A 26927-nucleotide genomic window follows, 5' to 3' on the forward strand; every position below is an offset into this window, starting at 1 on the left:
ATGAATGCAGCGGGTGAACCAAACTTTATAAGTAGTCTGGGCATTCAGACTACTAAAAAAGTTTGTGTTTTCAGTTTTAAACGAGAATCAATTATCAATTTTATAGGAAAGTTAAAATATTACTCTGAAAAGTTAAGAAAAATTAGTGAAATGAATGGATTAGACCTTTGGTTAGACAAGCACTACCATTATACCGTGCATCAACTGGAAGAAGCCTGACTGTTGAGCTGGGGATATCCACACAGAATCTCAATGTTTGAAATAAAGACTATTTTCTGTCGTCGACGTGCGACTGGTCTCTTCTTTTCGTAACTAATTTGGTAGGTGAAATATATGATTTAAGTTGCTTTGGTGCTGTTTTTAGTGGTAAATTTTCGACAGATAGAACATATGTTTCGTAATTTGACTATAGATCAGGATTTAGGCCATTCGGAAACCCAAACCTTGTCATCGGTGGTCAAACGGCAACAAATTAGAGCCTCGATGCCAGTCCCACACGTTTAGATCCGTGTCCCATCACGTGAATGAAACATTCATCGAGTCATCATCATCATCACCATTAGACAGGAATAACCGTCGTTTCTGGGGATTTATTCAACAATTTCTGACATTTTACTTTAATCCCCATGGTGAGTGGAGCCAACGCAGTTCAGCGGAACAACCAAAATACAGAGACTGAAGCTTTTGGTCTACATCACCATCTGCTGTAATCTTCAATTTTCAAAGGGCCCATCACGGAGATGAACTTAAACTTGGACGCACGTTATGAGGAGGAGTGAGGGATATTTTCAAGCACTCACACAAGCATGCGAGGTTATACTAACCTCGTGCAACGCATGTCATTTCATAATGAATTTTGACGTTTTTTTTTTTCATTCATCACACGAATGTGAGACTGAGAGAATGACACACGCCAAAATCTTCACAATATACTAAATTTATTCATCTAAAATCTAAATCTGTTCATTGAATTAATTTTTAAAATATGCTCCAAAATATTCATAAAAAGGGATTTTAAACGCAGCGGCTTACCTTCAAATCTCAGCCAAGATTATAGATACTCCGTCCGATCCTTAATACTCATATACTGCGGTGGAAATTACGCAAACAACAATCGAAATGCGAATTTTTCTTATCGAACAGTCTAGATTCAAGTCGCCGGCGCATAATAGGGAATTGTACCAAAAAAATCAACAGGCATCTCACGTATAATCGCTGATGGCGCTACATCATAAAATAACGCTGAACAGCGAAAAATGCGGGGCGCCTAGAACGCAACCAGCAGTACAGCTGATCTGACGTAAACGACGTAAACAAGCAAGTTTATTAAATAATATCGCGCGCCCTCTCTGTGCGTATAGAGAAAACCAGCGAATTGGCCGCATGCCTGCTTCGACATCAAGTAAAATCATCGATATAAAGTACCAGAAAGACAGAGAGGAATTGAAATTGGCTTCATATCGTTTGGTAAGTTTCATATACAGAGCTTACTTGATTTATACTCTATTTCTAATTTTAACATAAAAATAAAAGGCATCAATGTTACTGCAAGTGCCGTGCCAGTGGTTATCCTGTGCACGGCGGCGGTAATGTACCCATGGGTGATTTTCAAGGTGATTTTGCAGAAGCTTTTGGAAGCTGTCAAGCGAGACTGCATTAACCATGTTAACTATTTGAACTTAAAGAGGGAGTTTATTCCATTCACTGAATCAGGTACAGATCGTTGGGCAAAGGCAAATTTGTCAATATTGCCCCTTGGACGATATGTCTGAAAACACTTGTTGTGATTTTTCCTAGTGACAGTGGTGCTTAAGGAAAAGAATTTGTCTTGGGGTATTGCAGCAAGGTCGTTCACAATCCTATACACCATGCTGAGTCTGCTTACAGTGCGTCGAGAAGACAGACTAGGCCACTTCAGCTGAGCTTGGTGAGCATGCTGGTTACGCTGCTGTGCTGGTTCTACTGTAATCAGCTAAAACATAGCGAGCCGCTTGCCTTTGGATTCTTTCCAAATTCTGTGTATCCATGACACTGCAGCAGTACTCTAAGTGAGGGCGTATAAGGGACTTGTATGCTGCCTCTCTGAATGATTGGGGCAGAAACCCTGTATTACGCCTGACAAAGCCTAGCTGTTGGGTAGCTTTCTTGCAGATCATTGAGATATGGGTTGACCATTTGAAGTCGTTGGATAGGGTAATTCCAAGATATTTTCCACTCTTGCAAAATTGAAGAGCAGTGTTGTGGATGTAGTAACTGTCTTGGAAATTGATGACTATAGCTCTCAGTCGGCCTTACCATCACGCTGGCGTCAAGGCTCAAGCCGCCTCAAAAAATTATGAAAGTGTCTTTTTTTAAGGTCGGCTTGAGCCTCGGCCTTGACGCCGCCTTGAGCTTTTAAGCTGAAGGCGCCTTGACAAACCCATAAGTCCATTAGTATACTAATTAGTACTAACCTTCCAATACGTGTGAGTGAATAACATTAACAGTAACGTTCGTTAGAGGCGCAGGGCCAATATCAAATGTGAGCTGGAGACTCTCCAAATATGGGAGACTGTCTCCCATATTGGAGACTTGTTTTGCAAAAGAATAAAATAACACCAACAAAAGCATATTTTTTTGAGCTAGCTGAGGACAGAAGCCCATTTGTTTTGTGTGTGGACAGGTGGATGACAACAAAAATCCTTATCAAAACAATTAAAGTAGATGGTAGATTTTTAAAGTTGATGGTGAAAAGGGGTAATTTTTCATGAGGAATCTGCTTGCCTTATCACATTTCTTCTTCCGTTGAGTACAGTCCTCTTTACAGAGTGTAGTCGTACTTGGCTGAGGCTGCAATCACAAAAACACATGACATTTGGTGCAGTTGAACAAAGCTAAACTACAGTGCATTTTTATTTGCCGCCAAGCTAATCCTTTTGCAGCAAATGTAAACAAAGTCAAAGGAAATTGGTCTCCCAATTTGGATACTGTCTTTGATATTGGATACCCAAATTCTTTACAAAAGTCTCTGACATTGGAGATGATCTCTTTCATGGGAGACAGTCTCCCATATTGGCTGTGTGCCTCTACTGTTTAATGTTTCACATACGGTTCGGCGGCCAACGCGGCGGCGCAGCAGGGCCACTTGAAAGCGCGTGATAACGATAGAGCTAGATAAGTAGATCGATGACGTTTCCCAACTATTGCACAAGCCAATGATCATGTGACATTGTACGTGACTCGAAAGCCAACCTCAGTCCGCTTTGTGTTAACACATACGAGAAGCCGACTTCACGCTGCCTCAAAGGCGACCTCAAACCACATCCAGAGCCAGAGGTGGACAGAAATCGAATTTTCGGGGTGGCATTGGCGCTTCAACTGTCAGTCCACTTGTTTACACATAGCCATAGGTCTACATTCAAATGGAGTCTAACATTAATATTTGTACGATATCTAATCTAACTATATTCTAAGCAAGGGCTGAGAGTGGGCTCACTTATTTTGGTCCTTTGTTACTCTAGAATTGCTTTCATTTGTATGAATTTCTATTGTCTTCTCTCGAGTTGGCTCATTTTTTTACCCCTAAAATGTGGCTATGCCTATGGAGTATGGGCCTATGGCCATGGGATTCTCACTCTAGTTAATAAGTTATCCAATGTTGACAGCCCTGTCTAAGCCTAAGATATGTCTTTGTTCTTTGTAGTTTCTGGATTTCTGAAATATTGATTTGAAAATATTTATGAATTTTCTTGAGTATCGTCCTAATGGCCTAAAGGCTAATGTCATCTTAATTTAGTAATAAAAAGCTGAAAATTTTTAGTCCTGTAATTTTATTATGAATAACATTTTATGATTAATAATCTATTTCATATTGAATATTTATTTGACATCACAGTCAGTCATCCAAAGTCAAATAGTTGCTGTTTACAGCAAAGATTGATTAATTAGAAATTATCTCTAGACAGATGTGGTAGACGGACAAAGAGAAAGACATATAACCTTAGAGAAAAAGGAATGGAGAGAGAGATGGAAAGACATTGATTGACATCAATGACAACAAAATAATTTTTTATACCCCCCCCCCCCCAAATTCCATGCCCCATTTTTCAATCAACCCCCATGAAAAAATTGCCCCCTCTTAGAATGTTAGCTAGTCAATTAATAGTGATTGATTTTTTTGTATGGCTGTTTCAAAAGGAATTCTTTCCAAGCAGGAAGTTAAAGGGGAATGAAACCTTTGGAACAAGTAGGCTTGTGTCGAAACAGAATAATCAAAGAATAAGAACAAAGAAAGTTTGAGAAAAATCGGACAAATAATGAGAAAGTTATGAGCATTTGAATATTGCAATCACTAATGCTATGGAGATCCTCCCATTGGCAATGCAACAAGGATGTGTGATGTCACATGTGAACAACTTTCCCTTTGATGGACTATAAAATACCCTCAAAATGTCTCTTTGTTTTTTCTTATGGTGATACAAACTCTTTATCCATGATGTATTCTTTAAAAATCTGTATTACATGCCCTCCTATAGAAAGACTACATGATCTACTGATAGATGTGATAAAAGAGGCAATTTAAGTGAAATGTATACTAAAGTAATGGGGAGAGTTGTTCACAAGTGACATCACACATATTTGTCGCATTGCCAATTTGAGGATCTCCATAGCATTAGTGATCACAATATTCAAATGCTCATAACTTTCTCATTATTTGTTTTCACACAAGCTATTTTGTTTCAGAAGTTTCATTCTCCTTTAAGGGATATATATTGCGGTCAATCTGTGATGGAAAGCATAAATTTTATACCTGGAGATCGCATTTAATTGTTATTGGTTGAAAGAGTTTAAATTACTAAACTGTAGTATTTATCTTCTATAACTTAGATAAAAATGCCTCGGGATAGGAGTGAAGGTCAGCATCATTCACATCATCGTCGTGAAAGGGGAGACAATAGGAGATCATATTATGAGAGTCAGAGAGAAAGGAGTTCATATTCAGAACATTCTTCAAGAGATGATCACAGCAAACGGCATTCTTATCATAGGCATAGATCTGACTCAAGTAAGTCACATTATGATGACTCTAGGCATGGGCATAAAGACAGACTGAAAACTAAGGAGTCTTTGAGGGACAGTCCAGAGCGCCGTCATGAAAGGAGACATGGCCGAGCCTCAGAGCTACAGAAGCCATCTTGGAATTACTATGGTTACACATCAGATGATCTCAAGGATGCGGAAACACTTCACAAGGACAGAGACACAACGGAGACCTCAACAGGTACACAGGCATCAGTTTCATTCCCAGGCAGTTCATCAAAGCAGACTAAGGAACAGTATCAAGATCTTACTCAGGTATTGGGCCCTATCTTACAAAGAGTTACAATGGTTCTGATCAATCATAATGGATAGAATGCAACATTGAAGGTTGTGACCAACCGACCTAAAATCAACAATAAGTCACCAGAGAAGGTGCCCTGTAAATATCCAAAAGATTAATTTAATCTTCAAACAGCAAAAATGAAAAAATAGTGTATCTGGAAAAATTCCTTTATACTGTCAAGATTTGAAGTTGTAAAGTTGAATAAAAGACAAGATACAAGAATTTCTTTGACCCCATTTTTGCGGACTGCTTGGACATTTTACAGCTCATGCTTGAGTGTATCCCACACTTCAAACCTTGTTTTCCTTATTTTTTTTAAGCTGTCATTGAATTTTGCATTCAATCAAGTGCTTGTGAAAGTTACTGTTGATCAATTTTGACAAGTTATATATTGTTGGTTTTGGGGTGGGTGGTCACATATGACAGTTCATTTTTTGTTTCAAAATGAATGTTATAAATAGTCATGCCTGCATCGTTTTGTTGATAAATAGTGTGCTCCAGTGTGTAATGTTGTGTACATTTCCTTTATCTAATATGACATTGATGGCTTTCCATAGTACTATAAAATTCCTTGTAGGAAAGAGAAGATAAACATCTCCGTTCCATTTTATTTTCCATACTATTAGAAGGTGAAGCATGCAGAAAAAAAAAGAGCGAAGGAGCAATTAAAGTCAGAAATGGAGACCTCTTCAACTTCAGGGTTATTTGACTGGGATTCTCACCGCTATGAGCTTGATAAACTCTTCTTTGATGATGATGGTGTCTTTAAAAGGTATATAATCCTTATTTGCCCTGTGATTGTAGAATATTTACAAGTATTTCTGTCTCATTTTGAATCACTTTAAATCTAAAAAAATCTGTTGGACATTGTGGAAATTTTATTGAGAAAACTAAACATGTTTTGCTTAGATAATCTTTGAAGGTTTGCATGATAGTGGTGGAACAGATAACGTAGAAAATGTTTAAAGTTCTCCATGAGGTTAGTCCTGAAAAGGAACATTGGGATCGTAGAGTGATATATAGGAAAATTAAAAGGAAAGAAGGAGAGAGATAGAGTGAACTATTTTTCATGATATAAGGTAAAGTCCTTACAGGGCAAGTCCACCCCCCCCCCCCATTTTTTTTTCAGATTTGACAAGAAGAAGCATTTTCATGGAATGCCACATGTATCAACAATGGCAATCCCACATATTTCATGGAGGAATCAAATCTTGTTTCACATTATGATGAAGAATAATTGACATATTTCATACATAATATTATGATGTGATTATGAATAGTGAGGGGGTGATGTTTTCAGTTCCCTCATTTGCATATTGGCCAGGATGTGCATATATGATTTACCTATGCAACCACATAGATAAGCTTGCAAGTAGCCCAGGGAAGTTTGGGTTAAAGAAACCTGGATCTAAATTGGTTGAGAATATTTCTTTGAAGCTAGTTTATTTGAAACCTACCTTATATTTTTTTCAAACAACATTAGGGGTAGTTCTGATTATGCTGACTTTTGGTCGTTTTTTGAGCGGTACCAGTCATTTCAGAGCAAGAAGCTAACAAGAACAGGTGGGCAGAAAGGTAAGAGGACACGTTTGAAGGAGAAAAAGATGTTTAGAGTTAATTTTATTCAGTTTGAGAGGACAGTAGATTACACATTAATTTAGAATGCTGTATGTTGAAACTAATCACTTGTCAATTTGACAGATTGTTTTCAATTTATGCAAGTATAGTGTAAAATTATGGTGCTATTTTTGTCATTTGATGTGAATTCATTTCTTTTTTTTTAAAAGCATGAATTTTGACACTGACTAATTATATGATGCCTGCTATGATCTTAATTACTCTAACAAATTTGAATGAAAAATACGTAAAGAAAATGAAATTAAAAACCAAAATGCATTATTATGATTTTCAACCATTCTTGTCTTTCATTGGCAGCGAAACAAACAGAAGTTGACAAGCATACCAAGACCGGGAAGCTGAAACTCCCTCGGACTTATGACAAGAGACACCGCATTAACCTGGATCTAACTGTCCCTAGCAAACACACTTTGAAATCATACAGTCATGTAGCAGCAAGTGGAGGTATGTTGTCGGGGGGGGGGGGCCTTGGGACTTTTTGAGTAGTTATTTAAAAAAAAGAGAATGAAGAGCAAAATATCCCTAATATTCTATTAAGATAAAAATAGAAAATAAAGTCAACCTTTATTATGTCATTTTGCCATCCCCAAACGTCAAAAGACTGATTCATACTTTGTTCCATTATTTGAATGAAAGACATTTGCAGATTGAAAAAAAAAAATCTTGTATTTCTCTCTAGAAATGGAGCAGATTTTGAAACTCTGGTTAAATATTCTATGATTAAAGAAATAAAGAAGACCAGTTATGGATATTGCACCTCATAAAACACTCCCTTTGAATATTAGAAAATATTTTTTTTAATTATCTGAATTACAGAAGTGATTGTAAGGAATTAAAATTTAGTATAGTTCTTTTGTATTTTTTTTTTGTAGAAGAAAGGGATGAGTTGACATCAGAGAGAGTGTTAGAGTTTAAGAAGGTTCTTCTGCTTTACTTGGATTTCAATCAGAAACAACAGGTATGTGAAGAATAATAAGTCATCTTCTTATTTCATGATTTGATACACCCTCATTACTATGGAATGCACAGTGGAGTACATATACTTTGAATGGATGTGACAGGCAAGGCAGAGAGCTTTCATCATTACTTCTGTTTGTTTTCTGTTTTATGGTAACCCCCGCAGGAACTCTGCAGGACAGCGTTTTGCTGGAAAAACGCCAAGCTGGTATATAACCAATTACCTAGGAAATATTTTACGTCTAGGTTAATCAGTCATAATTGCTGACCTTATAGATGACAGATATTACTCTTGGGTCTTTTTTTATCAAAGTGGAGACAATGGGGATTCGAACTCACAACCTTGCGATTATGAGTCCAATGTTTTAACCACTGGACCACACGACCCGTGTACTTCATACATGTACATGTACATCATCTGGGGCCCGTAACACAAAGCTTAGCAATGATCGTAGAACATTTTCTACGATTGATTCCATTGACTACAATGTACAATCAATCATAAAAATCAAGCGTACGATCAATCGCTAACCTTTGTGTTACGGGACCCTGGTTACAAAAAGGGGTATTTTTCCTAAAATGTTGGGACTGTCACTACATCGATGATAAATTTGTGCTTGATTTCTCAGTTCAACAAAGTGGTGAAGCTTCGTAAGGATCAGTCTAATCTCCCTATAGCAAGGTACAAAGAAACCATAGTGGAAGCTGTTAGAAAGAACAGTGTTGTCATTGTTGCAGGAGATACAGGTTGCGGCAAATCTACACAGGTCAGTTATTAATTGTTTTTATTGCTCATTTCCTCCTCATCTTCCATCGGCACGTAGCTGTGTATAAAACATATGGGGAAAATGAGAGGGGATTTTGGAGAGGGCTCAAAGGTGGTGCATGGGAATAATTCCACCTTTTATTACCCAGAAACCTCTGAAATATATTCATCTTTAATTTTAGAAAGAAAAAATGAATGAAAAAAATGTTAACGTTTTAAAATTGCCTATTCCTTCAACCCTTCACCATTTCTGTCATATGTTTTGTACACAACCATCTCGCGGTACGCGAAGGTAAAAAAAAGGTTGTCACGTACTCAACGCTGTGGGGCGCTCTTCCAGAGCGTTTCATTACGCTGTCTATGTACTGTCCAAATTTCCCCTTGTAGTACATGTATCTTTGCTTGAACTTCTTCTGCTGCTCCTTCTTTTTTTTTGTTATTCTTCTCTTCCTTCTCCTCTTCCTCCTTCTAATAAAAAAGAGGTAAAAGGAAAAAAGGGTAATAGTAGCTTAACCTTACAAGCCCTGCATATCAGGGGTTCCCCTTGTCTTTCGTTCAATACTTTCATTATTTGCCGAGTTTCTTTTTACTGTAACGATGGTTTATGATTATACTGATTTGTATTTGCAGAATGTGAAATCACACTTGTAAAACACATGTATGTGCAGATACAAATACAAATGAATATCATATCTATAAAAAAAATGGTGCTTTGAATACTTCCAATGGCAGAGTCCTTGAGTAGGATTATTGTACATTTTGTTCAGTTTAGACTTGGTGCCTGGACCTGGAGGTGGTGCCTTTCAGCAAGAGCTGTCCTTCAGTTCTTAAATGGTGCACAATTGTAGAGTGCTCAGAGACTTCTTGTAACCCTAACTCGGCAAGGGGGGGGGGGGTTACTTTTGACCCCCTCTCTACTTTTTTGCGATAAATCCAAAGTTTTTTTACTGTGTCGCTTGCTGAAATTTTACTTTAAAGTCTCGCACAACTTTTTTAGACCAAGTTTGTGATGCCCGGGTACGCGGTTTAATACAGAATTATGAACATTGTGTAGGTGTCAGACCAAAAATTTGCTTAAAAAATGAAAAAATCCACAATTTATTGTTCGAAACAGATCTGAAACAGAAATAATCTGAAAATTTGTTGTGCCAAGTTGATGGTGGGCCCGGCAGCCACTGTGCAGCCCCTGATCAACGTACATGTAGCTCTATCCCTTGAATTTGTTGTCAAACGCCAAATAGGGTAGCAGCAAGTACCTTCTTTCAATGTCTTTTGGTCTGACGCGGCTGGGGTTTGAACTCCCGACCTCCCGGTTGTGAGGCGAACACTGTACCAACTGAACCAACACACTGGTATTAAAAACATGATTTCATGTACAAAGTCAAAACAAAGTGTGTTTTCAGCTAAAATTCATAAATTAGTCGTTATTTTTACTTCTATTGACAACAGTCATTTAGTTTGATGGTCTGTATGGCTGAAATAATGTCATAGACAAATCTTGTCAAAAAACACAATAAAAATAAAACGGAACAAATCAGAAATACATAATTTATGCTATATAAAATATTTTTTTACAGAAAATAAGCTTTCTAGGAGCTTTATATAGTGAATTCGAGCAAAAAGTATGATTTCATGAATAACTTATAATCTAATATGATAATAGCAGCGGGGTAATAATAGCAGCGCTTTGTATCCTCTGGCAAAAAGCGCTTTATAAATCCAGCTATTATTATTATTATTATAATCTGAAAATAAACTCCTCAAAAAAAGTTCGGAAATCTGACTTTGATCGATAATCCCTCCTCAGTTTTAGTAAATATCAATGTGTAATTAATTTCAATGAATAGAACATTTAATTTTCTTTAAAATGATATGCTACATGATATGATTATGGTTCACATGGAGGTGCAGTGCCTTGAAATGTGGGGCAAGGTCAAAATTCAAAAGTTGCAAAATGACACAATATTAAAAGTCACTGTGTTCTTTTTTCCTTGGTGATAAGTGAGTTTCTCAGCGGATTCTTTTGACTTTGATCGATAATTCCTCATTTGTTTTAGTAAATATCAATGTGTAATTAATATCAATGAATAGATCATTTAATTTTCTTTAAAATGATATCCTACATGATATGATTATGTTTCACATGGAGGTGCAGTGCCTTGAAATGTGGGGCAAGGTCAAATTTCAAAAGTTGCAAAATGACACAATATTGAAAGTCACTGTTCTTTTTTCTGTGGTGATGAGTGAGTTTCTCAGCGGTTTCTTTTGTTTTCATGCACCTTAACATCAACATTAACATGGAATCAAACACACCTCTGCACAAGCAAACACATAACAAACAAACAAACATGCATGGGTATTTCAAACCATGTTATCTCACAGAACCATCACTACAAAAGCAGGGACTTGATTTGAATGGATTTTCATCTCTGTTGACACAGAGAAAAAAATCATGTTCTGTATTGACCCTTCATGACTATTTCTGCTCGTTTTTGCAGCTTTTCAATTCAGACCTCATCCAACACTTGAATCCTGCTCTTTTTGTGATGGCATGATCATAACAAGTATGGTATCATTTTAACGAGAATTAAATGATCTTTTGAATGATATCAAATATGCATTGTGTAGAATTGGGAGTTGGGAGAAATTAATGACCAAACTCAGATTTCCAAACTTTTTTTGCTCGTTTTGCAGCTTTTCAATTCAGACCTCATCCAACACTTTTTAATCCTGCTCTTTGCGTGATGGCATGATCATAACAAGCATGGTATCATTTTAAAGAGAATTAAATGATCTTTTGAATGATATCAAATATGCTTTGTGAAAAATTGGGAGTTGGGAGAAATCAATGGCCAAACACGGATTTCCAAACTTTTTTTGAGGGGTTTAGAATATATGAATTTCGCGCAATTTACCTATGCAACCGCACAGAATATATCATTCTCTACCTTCGTTCAAATTTGTTGTCGCGATTGTGCAATTCGCAGTAAAGTTTTTAGGGGAGGGCTATAAAGGTACCTCCCCCGGATTAAATTTTGAAAAATAGCCTAGGTAAGGTAGGGTAAAAGTAATTTTTGTCTTGCCCACCGGAGGTGAAGGCGAGACTTAGGGATCCAAATGTCGTCCGTCCGTCCATCACAAACCTAATGACACATAACTCCACAACCGTAAGTCGATTTCCAACCAAACTTGGATGGTAGATGGACTTGGGGGACCTGCATGTTATACTGCAGTCGGAGGTCACATGGTAAGGTCAAAGGTCATTTTCAGGTCAACGTTAAAGTTTACATGCAAGACTCTCTTATGAAACCTAACTCCGCAACCGTAAGTCGCATTTCATCCAAACTTGGATGGTAGATGGACTTGGGGGACCTGCATGTTATGCTGCAGTCAGAGTTCACATGGTTAGGTCAAAGGTCAGTTTGAGGTCAACGTTAAAGTTTACATGCAAGACTCTCTTATGACACCTAGCTCCGCAACCGTAAGTTACTTTTCAACAAAACTTGGATGGTAGATGTACTTGGGGGACCTGCATGTTATGCTGCAGTCAAAGTCAAAAGGTAAGGTCAAAGGTCATTTTCAGGTCAACGTTAAAGTTTACATGCAAGACTCTCTTATGAAACCTAACTCCGCAACCGTAAGTCGCATTTCATCCAAACTTGGATGGTAGATGTACTTGGGGGACCTGCATGTTATGCTGCAGTCAAAGTCAAAAGGTAAGGTCAAAGGTCATTTTCAGGTCATCGTTAAAGTTTACATGCAAGACTCTCTTATGACACCTAACTCCGCAACCGTAAGTCGCATTTCATCCAAACTTGGATGGTAGATGGACTTGGGGGACCTGCATGTTATGCTGCAGTCTGAGGTCACATGGTTAGGTCAAAGGTCAGTTTGAGGTCAACGTTAAAGTTTACATGCAAGACTCTCTTATGACACCTAACTCCACAACCGTAAGTTACTTTTCAACAAAACTTGGATGGTAGATGTACTTAGGCGACCTGCATGTTATGCTCCAGTCAGAGGTCACATGGTAAGGTCAAAGGTCATTTTCAGGTCAACATTAAAGTTTACGTGCAAGGCTCTTATGACAAGTGTTATTCCATCCTAGTCATTTCACAATGAAGTTTCGATATAATTCTCTTGCGTGCCCTCGCAAATCACGATATTTCTGGTCGTTTTCATAAGTGGGCGAGACACAAAATTGCTTTTGCCTTGTTAGGAAATAAAGCAATAATAAATGTTATTATCATCATCATTAATAAACTTTTGTTGCCCTAAGGTACCTCAGTATCTTATGAGTGCAGGCTTTGACTCAGTTGCTGTGACACAACCAAGACGTATTGCTTGCATCTCATTAGCTAAAAGGGTCGGATATGAAACACTTCACGAGTATGGCTCTCAGGTTGGATACCAAATCAGATTTGAGACAACCAAGACACAGGCCACAAAACTTCTTTTTCTTACTGAAGGTATGTCACGGCCTCTCTATCATTCAGCATTACTTGTATTAGAGGGTCAGGTATAAAACCATATATTTTAGAATCTTATGGTTCTCAGGTTGAAGACTAAATCAGGTTTGAGATGACCAAAGGTATGTAGAGGCTTCTAAGTATTTCTTGTATTTTATTCACTAAGAGGGTCAGACCGTATCGTGTAGAACCTTATGGTTCTCAGGTTGAAGGCTAAGTCAAATTTGAGAATACCAATTATCTTTTTCTCACCAAAGGTATGTCAAGGCTTCTGAGCATTTCTCATATTTCATTCACTAAGAGGGTCAGACCATATCTTGTAGAACCTTAATATGGTTCCCAGGTCGAAGGCTTTATAGTCAGATTTGAGAACACCAACAACCTTTTTCTCACCAAAGGTATGTTGAGGCTTCTGAGCATTTCTTGTAGTTTGTTCACTACCGTAAGATGGCATAATATGAGACCTATCAGTTTGGTAGTCTGTGTACGTTCGGCATAAGATTTCTTATTCCTTCCACACAGTTTAAAATCTGTGATCTTCCAATCCTTGGTTCAAGTCCATGAGCTAGTGCCTTTTGGTAAGGAATGTATCCTCAATAGCAATTCTTTCTGAGAGACTTCATGCACTCAGTCCTGTGTTACTTTCAAAGCATTCATGCTGTCTAAGCAAGCAGGTAAGGTATTAATGACAAGTAATGACCACTTCATCCATTTGTTAATTGAATTGTATGAACATTTAGAAGCTTTATCTGATTCTTCACTATGATTCTTCCAGAAAGGTGAATAATACAGTTTTTATCTCTGCATGTGTCCTGTATAATAGATAGGAGATGACATGTTTTCTTCAATGTTTTCGTACAAAATGCTTTGATGTGATTTTATGGTGAACAATCCCTGTTAAGTTTGTAATTTTCCAAATATAATATAGGGTGATTGCGAAATATGGATGCTTAGACATATATCTCAATCAAGAATTTAATTTCAAGGCAAATGATATTAATTTATATAGCCCTGCACCTATTGACCTGTATGTAAGCCTTTTCTTCTGTGCCCAATATATATTACTACCCTGTCTATATATGAGCTGCCATAGTAGGCAGTAAAGCATTCAAGGAATAAATCCTACATAGTACTTTACCTGGGTTGAGTGCAGCACATTGCGGAATGCGGATACATTTCTTGCTAAAGGAAATTAACGTCTAGAGAATGATTCAAACCCACAACCCTTGGATTGATGGATGGGAGTTATGACCACTACATCATGACGCCTGCAAATGAAAGAGCTTAACTTTTCTCTTATGCTTTGTAAATGTGTACCCCAGGTCTCCTTTTACGTCAACTCCAGCTTGATCCAGTCCTCTCCCAGTACCATGTCCTCATCTTGGATGAAGTTCATGAACGTCATCTCCACGGTGATTTCCTCCTTGGTGTCCTCCGGTGTATGATGGAGCAAAGGGATGATCTCAAGCTGGTTCTCATGTCGGCAACCATCAACATCAATCTATTCTCAAATTACTTCAAGGATGCCCCAGTCATTCAGGTAAAATTGAAAAAAACACCATTACTCTGTGTCTTAAAAAAAAGTTATTCCTGTTTTCAATTCCCCTTTTACACAATATTGAGTCGTGCTTGCACTTAAGCATGAATATTTTCAGAATTTTTGGTGTCGTACAAATCTTCTCCCTCAGAATTATAATTTAAGTTGGTAGCCATTTCATGAGTGAGTGTATAGTCTTCTTTTTTTTGATATACAGAATATTCTTCCACTTCATTGAAGTTTTTATATTACATTTGGTGATTTCAAGTCTGGTGTTGGTGTTATGAGCATGAAAAAGGCACCTGAACTGAGATCTAACATTGAGGTGGGTTCAGAAATGCAATACCGACCGCGTTATCAAAACCTCATGACGTTACACCACTGTGCAGCTTTGCTGATCATTTTCAATTTTATCTCAATGAAGGAGAAATCAGGGAGAAAATGAAGTAAAATCTCTTGATGAATCCAAAAGAGTAAATTATTTTTCATTAAAATATGTAAATCTCTAATGATTTGCACTCATCTTAACTGTAACTAGTGCAATTTTACAAGGATGTTTCATTTTGTCGGTGACCTTCAGATCACCAACAAGAACACCAATACTGAACATGAAATCATGATTTTCCCAATCCCTGGGGGTTGGTGTTGATGAATGGGGAAATCACACATAGATCGTCTACACCAACTGTAATGCTCGGTTCAGCAGATGACATTCAACACCAGCGCTCAACGTAAATTCCTGGAAATGTGTTATTTTCCAAGGTCAATTTCAAGTTCAACACCAGCCTCATTACAAGTAGTACCGTGTTGTGACTGGTGTTGGTGTTGTGAAAACACCAGATGTTAGCATTGTACTTGAAATCACCCATTGAATGTACAAATATGTATGTGTAACATTTGCAAAAGTGAAATCTCTTGGGACCTCTTAAATCTGATAGACTTTTATGTAATTTCTTTGATTTAGGCAATTAATGGATATATGGAATGTTGATATTTGCAGATTTAAATGTAATGATATTTTTTGGCAACATTTTATATTCAAAGTAGTGAAATTCACCATACTGTCTTTTATTTAATTTTGTAGTCTTAAAGATAAGACAAAATGATTGAATTACAAATAACTGAAAATGAAAATTTGAATTTGTTTTCATAATTATACTTCCTAAGATTAATTGTATTGTAATTATTAATAGAAAGTATCATTAAAGATCAAGTTTTATATTTCATATAATAAAATCCAAAGAAATAGTGAGTGGATGATGTCATTAGTCCCCTCATTTGCATACTGACTACGATGTACATATTACTGCTTTATGAAATTAAGCGAAAATTTAAAATGTCATTACTTCCTTATTTTACATCCGATTTTGATGAAATTTTCAGTGCTATGCTTGATCGATTTGTCTCTTTTTAGTCAAATCAACTTTTTGTTGGGGTGGACTTTCCCTTAAAGGAATTTTTCCTTGGTTCTGTCTATTTCTAAGTAACTTGTAGCGTCATATTGATATTCATATGTATCATTTCATGCTCTTGCAGGTTCCAGGACGGCTGTATCCCATTCAGGTGGAGTATGTACCTATCAATGAATCGGTAAGTGTTTACCTATCGTACCATTGGTTATGTCAGAATGTAGGTCCAGTAAATATTAGTAGGACCTGAAGTTTGTACATTTGAAGAAAAAGTAACAGTCCAATTGAAAAGCTAACCTTATTACCAAAAAATATGAGTAGAATTTGGAAAGAAGAAATATTATGAAAGATAGGGGAGCAGGAAATTGACAATAAAAACAAATATCTTCCGTGATAGGGCTAAATATTATATAATTGCAATTAGAATGATGTAATAAGATGATGATCGAAGCTCAACTATTTTCCTTCACATTTGTTCATTAGCTTTGAAAAAAATCATGAACAGTAGCTAATTCATAATGAGCTTATTTTAAGATTTGATTATGCAATTAATTTAGGCAATGGGAATAGTGTTGATGTGACCCAAGGTATGTTTCTTCTGTAAACAGGAGCAGAGCAGTAAGTCAGAAAGACTGGATCCCAGGCCCTATCTCCGTATCATGCAGCGTATAGACCACAAATACCCTGACACCGAGAGAGGAGATTTACTAGTCTTTCTAAGTGGTATGTCAGAGATCACCAGTGTAGTAGAAGCAGCCAGAATGTATGCTAGTCAAACAAAGAGATGGATTGTCCTTCCACTTCACAGCTCACTCTCAGTCGCTGAACAAGATAAGGTCTCTTTCTTTGATTATAAGTTCTTAGTGATTTTATTAACTTTTGATATTATTGAATATTTCATGTGTTCCGTTTTTTAGAAATTCATTTTTGGAGTGCACTATTCCTATCATTACCCTGACTTTAGCTAGTTATATAGATTTCTGAAAAGTGAAAGTGTAGAATTTAGTTGATTCTGCACAATTTCCCTACAAAAAAAAAAGTTATCTTATATGGGGGGATGCACAAAATAATTTTCTTTTAAAAGTTTGGATCCCCCCCCCCTTCTGATCTGGGCCTGACAGTTATACAAAAATATATTTGTGTTACTTTTATTATCCATTAGAGAACTATGCACTTCTGTTAAAGGGGAATCTAACCTTAGTAAAAAATGTTGTGATGAGAAAGTTATAGTTGTTTCAAAATTGAAATCCTTAAGACTATGTAAATTTCAAATTGGCAACTGGGTAAGTAAATCATGACAAGGGGAAAGGACAACATTCCCATAGGCCATGTACTTAATTATCAGGGATTTATGGTTTTCTCCTAAGTAGCTACATGTATCTCCCTGGGACTGTAATCAAAATAAATATATTGTTTTATGTCCTCATGAAAGAAAAATATTATTTGAAGTAAAACTTCTGAAAAAAAAACAACGAAATTTCAACCATTTATATATAGAGTATATGGAACAGTAGTCCTTGCCTTTCATCACTATGACATCACTAATGCGGTCAATTTGAAGTTTCCTTAGGTTCAAATTCATAACTTTCTTACTGTTTGTCCAATATTGTTCAAACTTTCACCTATCAACTTGTCTGATTTTAGTTTTTCCTCTAAAAAGAACTTTTATTTTGGTTGGTTTCCCTTTAAATGATATACAAAGAAGTTACCTTTGTTCCACTCCCGGGGGGGCCACTTACATTGACGAGTGGATAACATGCGCGACCAAAAAACCACGTAAAAGGGATGTCTTTTTCAAGGTAGGGCACGTTACGTACGTAACGTAATAAGGGTGTCAAAAACACTAAAATAATAAAAAAGGGTATCTATTTCGCTAGGAAATTTACGTGTTTAGGGTCAAATTTGCGAGGGTATAAACAATCAAGACTAAAATGTTTTATAAAGGATGTACTTTTTGCCCCAGGAGTCAACACTACGTGTTTAGAGTACGATTTGCGTGAGTTGGGCTGTACTATACCCAATGATGAAGGTAAAGGTAAAACCGACGTCCGTGTTTGAAATATCGCTGTACTTGTTTAGGGGTACATTTCAGGGAATACTTGCCAATAGTATCGTTTTGGTTCCAATACTTGTTAAGGGTAGGGTTTCACACGCCAATACTTGTTAAGGGGTGCATTTTCAGAATATGGAAAATATGTGTTTAGGGTGCTTTTTGAGATCTCATGGTCGCGCATGGTATCCACTCGTAAATGGAAGTGGCCCCCCCGGGGTTCCACTCTTCCTCATGCAGTTTCTAATCAATGATTGTTTTTAAAGGCCTTTGATATAGCACCTGAGGGAGTGAGGAAATGCATTGTATCAACAAATATTGCAGAGACTTCTGTCACAATCGATGGAGTAAGATTTATTGTGGATTCAGGAAAGGTATAGTAATACTGAATCATATTACAGTTTCATGTTTCATGTTTTTGAAAAAAAAAATTGAAATTAGTTGACAAAGATGCTCTCAGACAATCAGATGGTGTGATTTTGTTAGTTTGTAATAGCTTATGATTTCTCATTGTACAGTGTATATTATGATAATAATAATATGTTCCATTTGTATAGCGCAGCTACTATAATTGCATATACTCTACTGCGCTTGATACTTGGTATTATATCATAACCCTGGCCGTAGTTGAGCCGCCGTATAGGCGCTAAAGCATTCAAGGAATAAATCCTACTGGGTACCCATTCACCTCACCTGGGTTGAATGCAGCACAATGTGGATTAATTTCTTGCTGAAGGAAAACATGCCATGGCTGGGATTCGAACCCACGTCCCTCTGATTGAAAGACGAGAGTCGTAACCACTAGACCACGACGCCCCCACATATTGGACGTAATCAATCCAGTTTGCTTCAAAGTGCTATTATCATCAAACTCTTTCATTTCAATTCAAATTCATTGAAAGTCACTCTAGAAATAATGCATTACTCTCATGGAAAGAAACCTTTATTTATCCATATTTGTGATTTCTTATTTTGTCTTAAAGATATGCTTATAAAATTTGTTTATGTTTTTAACAATTTATTTGTTTTTAATATGTGAGTTGCTTGATTTTGATTTGTATCATTAAATAATGCCCATTCATCATCGGCAATTCATATTTGAATTTCATTATTATGACAAGGTGATATAGTTGTGGCCCAGTGGATTAAACAGAGGGTCGTGGGTTCGAATCCCAGCCATGGTGTAATTTCCTTCAGCAAGAAACTGGTCCACAATGTGCTGCACTCAACCCAGGTGAGGTAAATGGGTACCGGTAGGAAGTAATTCCTTAAAAAGCTGTGTGCGCCATGAACGCCTAGCTTAGCCGAGTAATATAGGAGCGCCTTGAGCACCTAACAAGGTGGATATGTGCGCAATATAAATACCCTATGTTATTATTATTATTATTATTATAGCTCATTTATGAAAATGATTCATGGATTGATATTAGCACTGACTTAGCCAGCTTTCTGCCTATCCCAAGATTAGGTATGCCATTACTGTTGTCATTCTGCCGTTTTATGACCTGTAATATTTGACCTCTATGACCTTTGACCTTTCTACAGGTGAAAGAGATGAATTATAACTCACAGGCTAAGATGCAGCAGCTTCAGGAGTTTTGGATCAGTCGAGCTAGCTCAGAGCAGCGGAAAGGGAGAGCAGGTAGGGTGTGGTATCCAACAGTCATACTATTCTATGTACATAACACATACATCAGCCTCCAATAGGGACTGAGGGCAAATCACCATCAAGATATTCCTTCAAAAGGCCTTGAAATTGCTTTAGAAAACTTTGATTTAGTACAAAATGTTATTTGACGTGGACAGATGGAGGTAAATTATCCCCAAACAGAAAAGATTTTTCCCATGGTATTCAAGTTTTGCTCAAAAGTTAGTGAACCCCATCACAAAATCCACTCCTTCATGCTGAGCGTTGAATGTAGACAACGCTACCATGTTTGGTCAAGAGAAACAAACTTCATTAAGTGTAATATTTCATCACGTGACTTCACAATTAAATATCTAAAACATGGCAGAACATGAACACTTTAAATATGTTCATATTCTGATGGCATCACTAACTTTCGAGCACCACTGTACATATGTCTCATTCATTTTATATCATATTTTGACTGTGATTTTTCTTTAACCATTGACACTATAATAATTATATTCTGATGTCCAATCAGACATATAGCTTCCATGAATATTCATGCTGCATCCAACTGCCTGATTGGACTCAACAAGTGTTAAATGAAAGCATGTGCACAACAGAGCACTCATGAATATTCATAAGCTACCATGAGTCTTGGGTTATCAAGCTTTGTTTGAGAACAGCAAGTATTTCTTGAGCCGGGGTAAGGCAGGGAAATTTACTTTGTGAATGAATATAAAATAAGTAATATGCACCTTTAGAAAACCATTTTGAGAAAAGGATATATCAAATATTTGATGCCTTCTCCCCTCCCCCTCCAAATACAAAGAGTCCCTCTAGATTCACTCCTCCTTCAGATGGCTGCTTTATCTTGAAAATCAAATGTTGTGTTTTTTGTCATGTTTAACTCAATGTTTTGCACCTTGAACTCATAGGGCGTACTGGTCCTGGCGTGTGTTTCCGGCTGTATGCAGAGTCGGACTATGATGCTTTCCAGGCCTACTCCACACCAGAAATACAAAGGGTTCCTCTGGACTCGCTACTACTTCAGATGGTCGCTCTCGGTCTTAAAAACCCCAGAGAGTGAGTTATCTACATTAATGTCATTCTCATGAATATTGTGCAGTTGTTATTAAGTTGTTTTCTTCCTGAAGTTTCCTATATTTTTAGAGGAAGGGGGAAGGGTGATAGGGATAGTTTGAAAGTTTGCATAAGGGAAAACTTTGTATATGTCTTGTTTTCTTTCTTATAGTTAGAGGAGACAACAAGAAAAGCATTAAAGTCTAATCAATATTATTATACATTTACTGCTAACTTTGCTAAACATTTCATAGGTGTACTTATATCTTTGAGTTTTCAGTTACAGAAGTTTTTCAATTTTTTTTTAATAAATAGATTGATGTACTTCTTTTTCATAGAAGATACAAGATATTTTATTTTGTCTTCGCAACATTAAAATTGCAAAGAAATTTGTTTTCCACTAGTTTATAGAAAGATAATAGACATGCATGAACAAAACAAAACAAAGAAACAAATAAGTAATGATGTTTATTCATGATGTTTCATTCAAGTTTTCTTCATTTAAGTTGTATGATCTTTGAGATTCTTTTCAAATGAAAATAGTCAAATATTAGAGTAGACTGATTGCTAAACTTGCAAAAATAATATATCACTATTAAAACAATGATTCTTAGAGTATTGTTTTGTTCAGATTGTGGTTAATACCCTTCAGGGGTAAAATTACTACAGAGAGAGAGAGGGAGAGAAGATTTGTAAAGGTCAAAGTCAGAAAGTTTAGAGCAACTTAATGAATCTTGTAATTAAGAACCCATCATATTTTTTCTAAGGAGCACTGAACCTTTTTTGACATGGAGGTCGACACTAACTCCTATTAAATATCTTAGGTCTAGGATAAATAATTTCTTTTGTATAATTCTGCAGGTTTCCTTTCATCGAGGCCCCTCCTGCCTCCAGCATAGAGAACTCTATCGTGTTTTTGAAGGAGCAAGGAGCCCTGTCTGAGAAGGAGACTCTTACTCCTGTTGGTCGTATGCTATCTCAGCTCCCTGTTGATGTTGTCATTGGCAAGATGCTTATCATGGGTACTATCTTCAAGGTAGGTGCTCTCAGGTTATAATAATGATTATTATTATCATTTAGATGTAGGATTTTAGAGGCGCAGATATTTTTTGGCGTCTTGCGCGGTTGTTTTTAAAGAGACAAAATATTGAAACTGTTTCTTAACATGTATGTCTATGAAGACCATCCAATATTTTCCATATCGGATGAAATGAATATTTTGCCCCGCCCACCAGATTATCATTGGTTAATAAATGATTGTGCGCATGAAGCTATTGTTACGTCACAATGAAATTACATTGTGTGTTAGTTGCCAGGAGGTGTGGCAAAAGAGCGAGATTGCGTCAATTCATTGAAATCAAATGCGCTTGCACTATACGCTAGCGCATCTTACAGAGATTTCTTTTTTTTTAATACTTAGTCGCCATGCTCATGATTTACAGGATTGACATAAAATGGTGTGTAAAAACAATTTTTTTTCTTTATCAATTTATTTTTAGCTTTGTGTGTGGGGGTATCTGAATAATAATGATAATATTGGATGCTCAATTTTCATGGGATGCGTAGAAATATTGTTACTCGCTGAAGAACAATATTTCTACGTATCCCACTCAAGGCAATCCAATATTCCCTTATTATTATATTTGATTACAGTATACAGTGCTTATCATCTACTTGATCTCTACTGTACTTTAATTTAATCTAATAAGTTTCTAGGTACTCTATAATAATGTATCATAATTACCCTGGTTTTAGCGGACCAGCTCTTAATCTGAGGTGTTGTAGGTCAGTGAATAAGTCTCCAGAATTTGAACCACAAGACCCGGAGTTTGAACCCCACCATCTTCTGGCAAGGCATTCATCTAAATTTGCCACTTTCCACCCAGGTTTAGTAAATGGGTATCCATTCTTTAAAAAATGAAAGCAGAAATGTGAAAGTAGAAGTTGCCTAGAGTAACAATACTGTGTTTTACCGAGCCCCTAGGGTGATATGACATGGGGTTTTCATTAACCCTATAGCACCTGAACCGCCCGAGACCGCCCTTCCTATTACACACTGAACCGCCCTTAACCGCCCGTACATTTTCTTTGCGCTATAGTATCTCTTGTCTATGATTTACCGTGGTAATATTGCGTGTGCATACCGTATAGGTTGGCTGCTATATAGATCTGCATAGAAAAGTGTATGCTCCTATTGAGTATAATAGAGAAAAACCGATTGACATGCATCGGTGTGTAGCAAGTTCCAGACTGTTGCGCAGTCGATCTCAGCAAAGATGGCTGCGTCCATGTCTCGGAAAACCACTTACTTCGCCGAAGAAGCTCGGGCGTTGCTATATGTTCATCAAAACGTTGGATATCACACAGAGTGACATCTAGATGTGAGTTGGAATTAATTTTTGACATATTTGATCCAAGATTTGGCGAAAACTTTAGTATTCTGTCAGTGATACTTTACATTTTTTTGAAGGCGTGGGACTGGGGCGGCTGAAACCCGAACTTTTGTTTTTTTTCTTCTCGCTCTGCAAACGATTGTCAAAGATCAATATTCGTACATCTGATTGAACTTTGCCATGTACCATTCTATTCAACAGGTCCTATGCTACAAAATAAATATAACTTGTAATGAACAAAAGTAAATTTATAAAAACTATTTCAATTTGTTTGAAACAATGCCTACTTATTACCAGTTTTATTGTTTCCTCCAGTGAGTAATTGCCATTATGCATAGGAATCTGTAGGTGCTATAGGGTTAATCTTTCTCATAATTTAGTCATTTCCTCAACTTACTAACTTGTTCCAATGACTTATGTTGTGGGAACAAATTAGTAACCTGTGAGAACAATTGTATGTCATGACCCCTCAAGGGCTCTGTAGATTTACATTTATGATAGGAGAAAAATATATTAATATCATTCATACTTATGTATTACTGGTTATTATCAACAGTATGATGGCCTAGTTGTTTTGCTAGCTGAAGTATATTATTCAGTTTGGCTAAATGATGAAGTGAGAATAAGAATATTTATTTTTCTGTTTATGTTTTGAGATGATTGACCCTGTGCTTTCAATAGCAGCTGCTCTTAGTGTACAATCTCCCTTCACAAGTAGAGCTCATAGAGATCATGATGCAATGGTAAGTACTTTAGATCCATCAATATACCATACAATTGATGAGGTGTTAACACCTTGTATCTCAAGTTTAAACAAAAAAATGAGGGCAGCAGAGAAAAAGATGTATTTTAGAAATATGACGAAGGTAGCAACCTCATATTGCCTGAAAACGGTCTCGTTTCTGGGCTCAAGAAGGTTGCTCCAAGATACTTAATTTGTACTGGCTGTCTGTTCATCTTGCTTCTTGTAAAGAAGTTCATTATATGCCTTTATACTACAATGTATTATTTCCATATTGATTGATTGATTGAAAATCACATTTATTTCCTTCAAACAGATACAAAATAATATTTGACATAGTAACGAATACAGTATATATTTCGACACAATTTTGAAGGAGGCGAAAACCCTGAAAGCAGAGCTTGAGTTGGGGTCGCCAGATACAAATAAATTACGTACTGTAATGACATCATATGTAATTGCATATATAAGAAAGTTAAGAGTAGAAAAAGAAACATAGATGGAGAAGAGGGAGAAGAAATGTAGGCATTAGAAGATAAGTTCATTTGAATAACAGAGTAAACTGGTCGCAATTACGTAACATTGGTACATGTAAATATATAGAGCTTGACTGACATTTGTCTAACATAGCAACAGGTAAGGCATGTGCATTAATTAACAATAGAAATGGAAGGTAGTTCAAGCATGTCAACATGTCAATGATCTCTGTCAGTGCGAGCATTTAAATAAAGTTTCATATCCATGAAACTTTGTATTCCACTCCATCTCTTCTTTTTCTTCTTTTCACTCGTCACAATTTTCTCCTTATCTTTTCTACAAGTTCATTCTTTCTATCTCCCTTCCACCTATGCTCTCTCTCCATTTCAGAGACAGACGAGACAGGGGATGAGGGCGGGGGGGGGGGGCTTGGTGTGCAAACATGCAGTGACTTGTTTTTTTAAAAACTTATTGCATAAAGAGTGTCAAGATTGTAAAGAAGTGCTTGAGATACTAGTTCAGATTTCTTTTCTTGCAATCGCCAATGTATAAACATGGGTAATAGGGCGTTGGGCTGGGTCTGTATGGAGGGGGTTATGTCATCGAATTTCTTCTTGTGCATTTTATCATGTTCATGACTATATGGATTGGAAAGGAAGACCTTCGGGTTATAGTTATTTAGTTAATCTATTTCCTTTCCCGGCATCCATGTGACTCTCCTATTCCTATTGTTTGTATATGTTGTTTATGTATTTGATTATGCCGAATAAATAATAATAATAATAATAATAATAATATTTCGGTAGAGCATGATAAAAATCTCCATATACCAAATTTGACATAAATTGATGATGTATGGTAGCCCAAGGTATGGCCAAATGAAAAGCAAAATGAGGGATTTTTTTATTTCATCACTTTGGTACTTGCTACTTTCAATACTCCTCTTTTCATTGCCCATAGCCATTTAATCCCAAACTCATCAACTGAATTGCATGGTTTTCATTCATTCAACCAAAAGTATACTTTTTTTTTCAATTCAATTCAACTTTGATTTTGATTTATTGAAAACTGACCAAGGTTCGCGACAAAAAGAACTGAATTGCAAAAAATTATATAATAAATAAAATGGAATGTTGTACTCAATGAAATTTAAGAAATCGATGTTAAGAATATTTTGTACATAAATATACACATTATGGAAATTTATGATATATAGGTGTGTCATATGTGACAAAATACTACTGAATGAATACTATCGTACCTTGTAGTACTAGGCTTGTAAAAAAACTGTTAAATTACTGTAGAAATACACTACTTTTGTTCTTTGTGGAATTAAAATGCTAATTGTAAAATAAATGATGATGTTTATCTTTTATACAGAGTGCAAGAAAATCTCTTGAATCAGAACATGGAGATCCCTTTACATTACTCAATGCGTATGATGAATGGATACAGGTATGTTCATTCATCAGTAAATGATAATGATAATATTAATAATAATAACGATATGCAATATTTGTATAGCACTTAATACAATATTCTTAAAGCATTCCATACTGTTACCCCGGCTTTAGCAGGGCTGCCCTGATAAGGCACTTTAGCATTCAAGTAATCCCGTCCTACCGGGAATCCACCTACCTGGGTGGAGAGTAGTAGATGTAGATAAATGCCTTGCCAAAGGACGCGACTACTGCAATGGGATTTGAACCCCGGGCCTTGTGGTTCTGGTTCAAAGTCTGGAGACTTATCCATTGAGCCACAACACCTCTACTGTGTGTAGTAGCATAACAAAGTTTCTTCATCTTTTATAACGTTTTCCTTTCTTAAATTTTTATTTGCTTTTTACCTCCATTTCCTTAATTACCTCAATAAGTTATGTTTTTACGGCCATTAGACCACCTTGATAGTAGACCAAATAGATTTAGCATTGAAACTATCGGAGAAGTAAACCAACTGATTTTAGACCAAGTTAAAGTAAACCTTTCATTCATATTCCAAATCAATATACTTTGAATATATCATACTTGTTTATATTTTGCTTGTTTTTATTCATATTCTTCTTGTACATACTGTCAATATTGATATGTTTCTATTAAAGTGTTTCTGTTATTGTATTATATTGTATTTATTCTGTGATATCAACAATTGGGGGCGGCGTCGTGGCCTAGTGGTTACGACTCTTGTCTTTCAATCAGAGGGATGTGGGTTGGAATCCAAGCCATGTCATATTTTCCCCTAGCAAGAAATTTACCCACATTGTGCTGCACTCGACGCAGGTGAGGTGAATGGGTACCCAGTAGAAAGGAATTCCTTGAATGCTTGAGCGACTGATCAAGGTAGCCGCGCTAAAGCGGGGGTAATAATAACATTATCATGTTAAGCAGGGCCCTCTGGGAGAACAGTTTTCAGAACTG

The 26927-nt window shown here is 36.6% G+C and overlaps 1 protein-coding gene across 2 annotated transcripts in view; it reads left to right on the forward strand.

The window, feature by feature from the left end:
- The first annotated feature begins 234 nt into the window (after nucleotides 1–234).
- Nucleotides 235–26927, forward strand: part of LOC129272746 (probable ATP-dependent RNA helicase DHX34) — a 40876-nt gene continuing 14183 nt past the window's right edge. Inside the window, exons 1-17 of one of the 2 annotated variants that reach the window (XM_064107560.1) lie at nucleotides 235–320; nucleotides 4867–5334; nucleotides 5989–6134; nucleotides 6846–6937; nucleotides 7298–7444; nucleotides 7873–7958; nucleotides 8587–8724; nucleotides 13003–13192; nucleotides 14515–14732; nucleotides 16266–16319; nucleotides 16747–16974; nucleotides 18455–18562; nucleotides 19734–19830; nucleotides 20757–20904; nucleotides 21763–21937; nucleotides 23951–24037; nucleotides 25894–25968. In XM_064107560.1, the coding sequence (XP_063963630.1) occupies nucleotides 4873–5334; nucleotides 5989–6134; nucleotides 6846–6937; nucleotides 7298–7444; nucleotides 7873–7958; nucleotides 8587–8724; nucleotides 13003–13192; nucleotides 14515–14732; nucleotides 16266–16319; nucleotides 16747–16974; nucleotides 18455–18562; nucleotides 19734–19830; nucleotides 20757–20904; nucleotides 21763–21937; nucleotides 23951–24037; nucleotides 25894–25968 (2451 nt within the window). In that variant the 5' untranslated portion in view covers nucleotides 235–320; nucleotides 4867–4872. The remainder of the gene's footprint in view (nucleotides 321–4866; nucleotides 5335–5988; nucleotides 6135–6845; nucleotides 6938–7297; nucleotides 7445–7872; nucleotides 7959–8586; nucleotides 8725–13002; nucleotides 13193–14514; nucleotides 14733–16265; nucleotides 16320–16746; nucleotides 16975–18454; nucleotides 18563–19733; nucleotides 19831–20756; nucleotides 20905–21762; nucleotides 21938–23950; nucleotides 24038–25893; nucleotides 25969–26927) is intronic. The other variant, XM_064107561.1, reaches the window with a different exon arrangement.

The sequence above is a fragment of the Lytechinus pictus genome, chromosome 12 (genome assembly GCF_037042905.1).
Source record: "Lytechinus pictus isolate F3 Inbred chromosome 12, Lp3.0, whole genome shotgun sequence".
NCBI classification, from domain to species: Eukaryota; Metazoa; Echinodermata; class Echinoidea; order Temnopleuroida; family Toxopneustidae; genus Lytechinus; species Lytechinus pictus.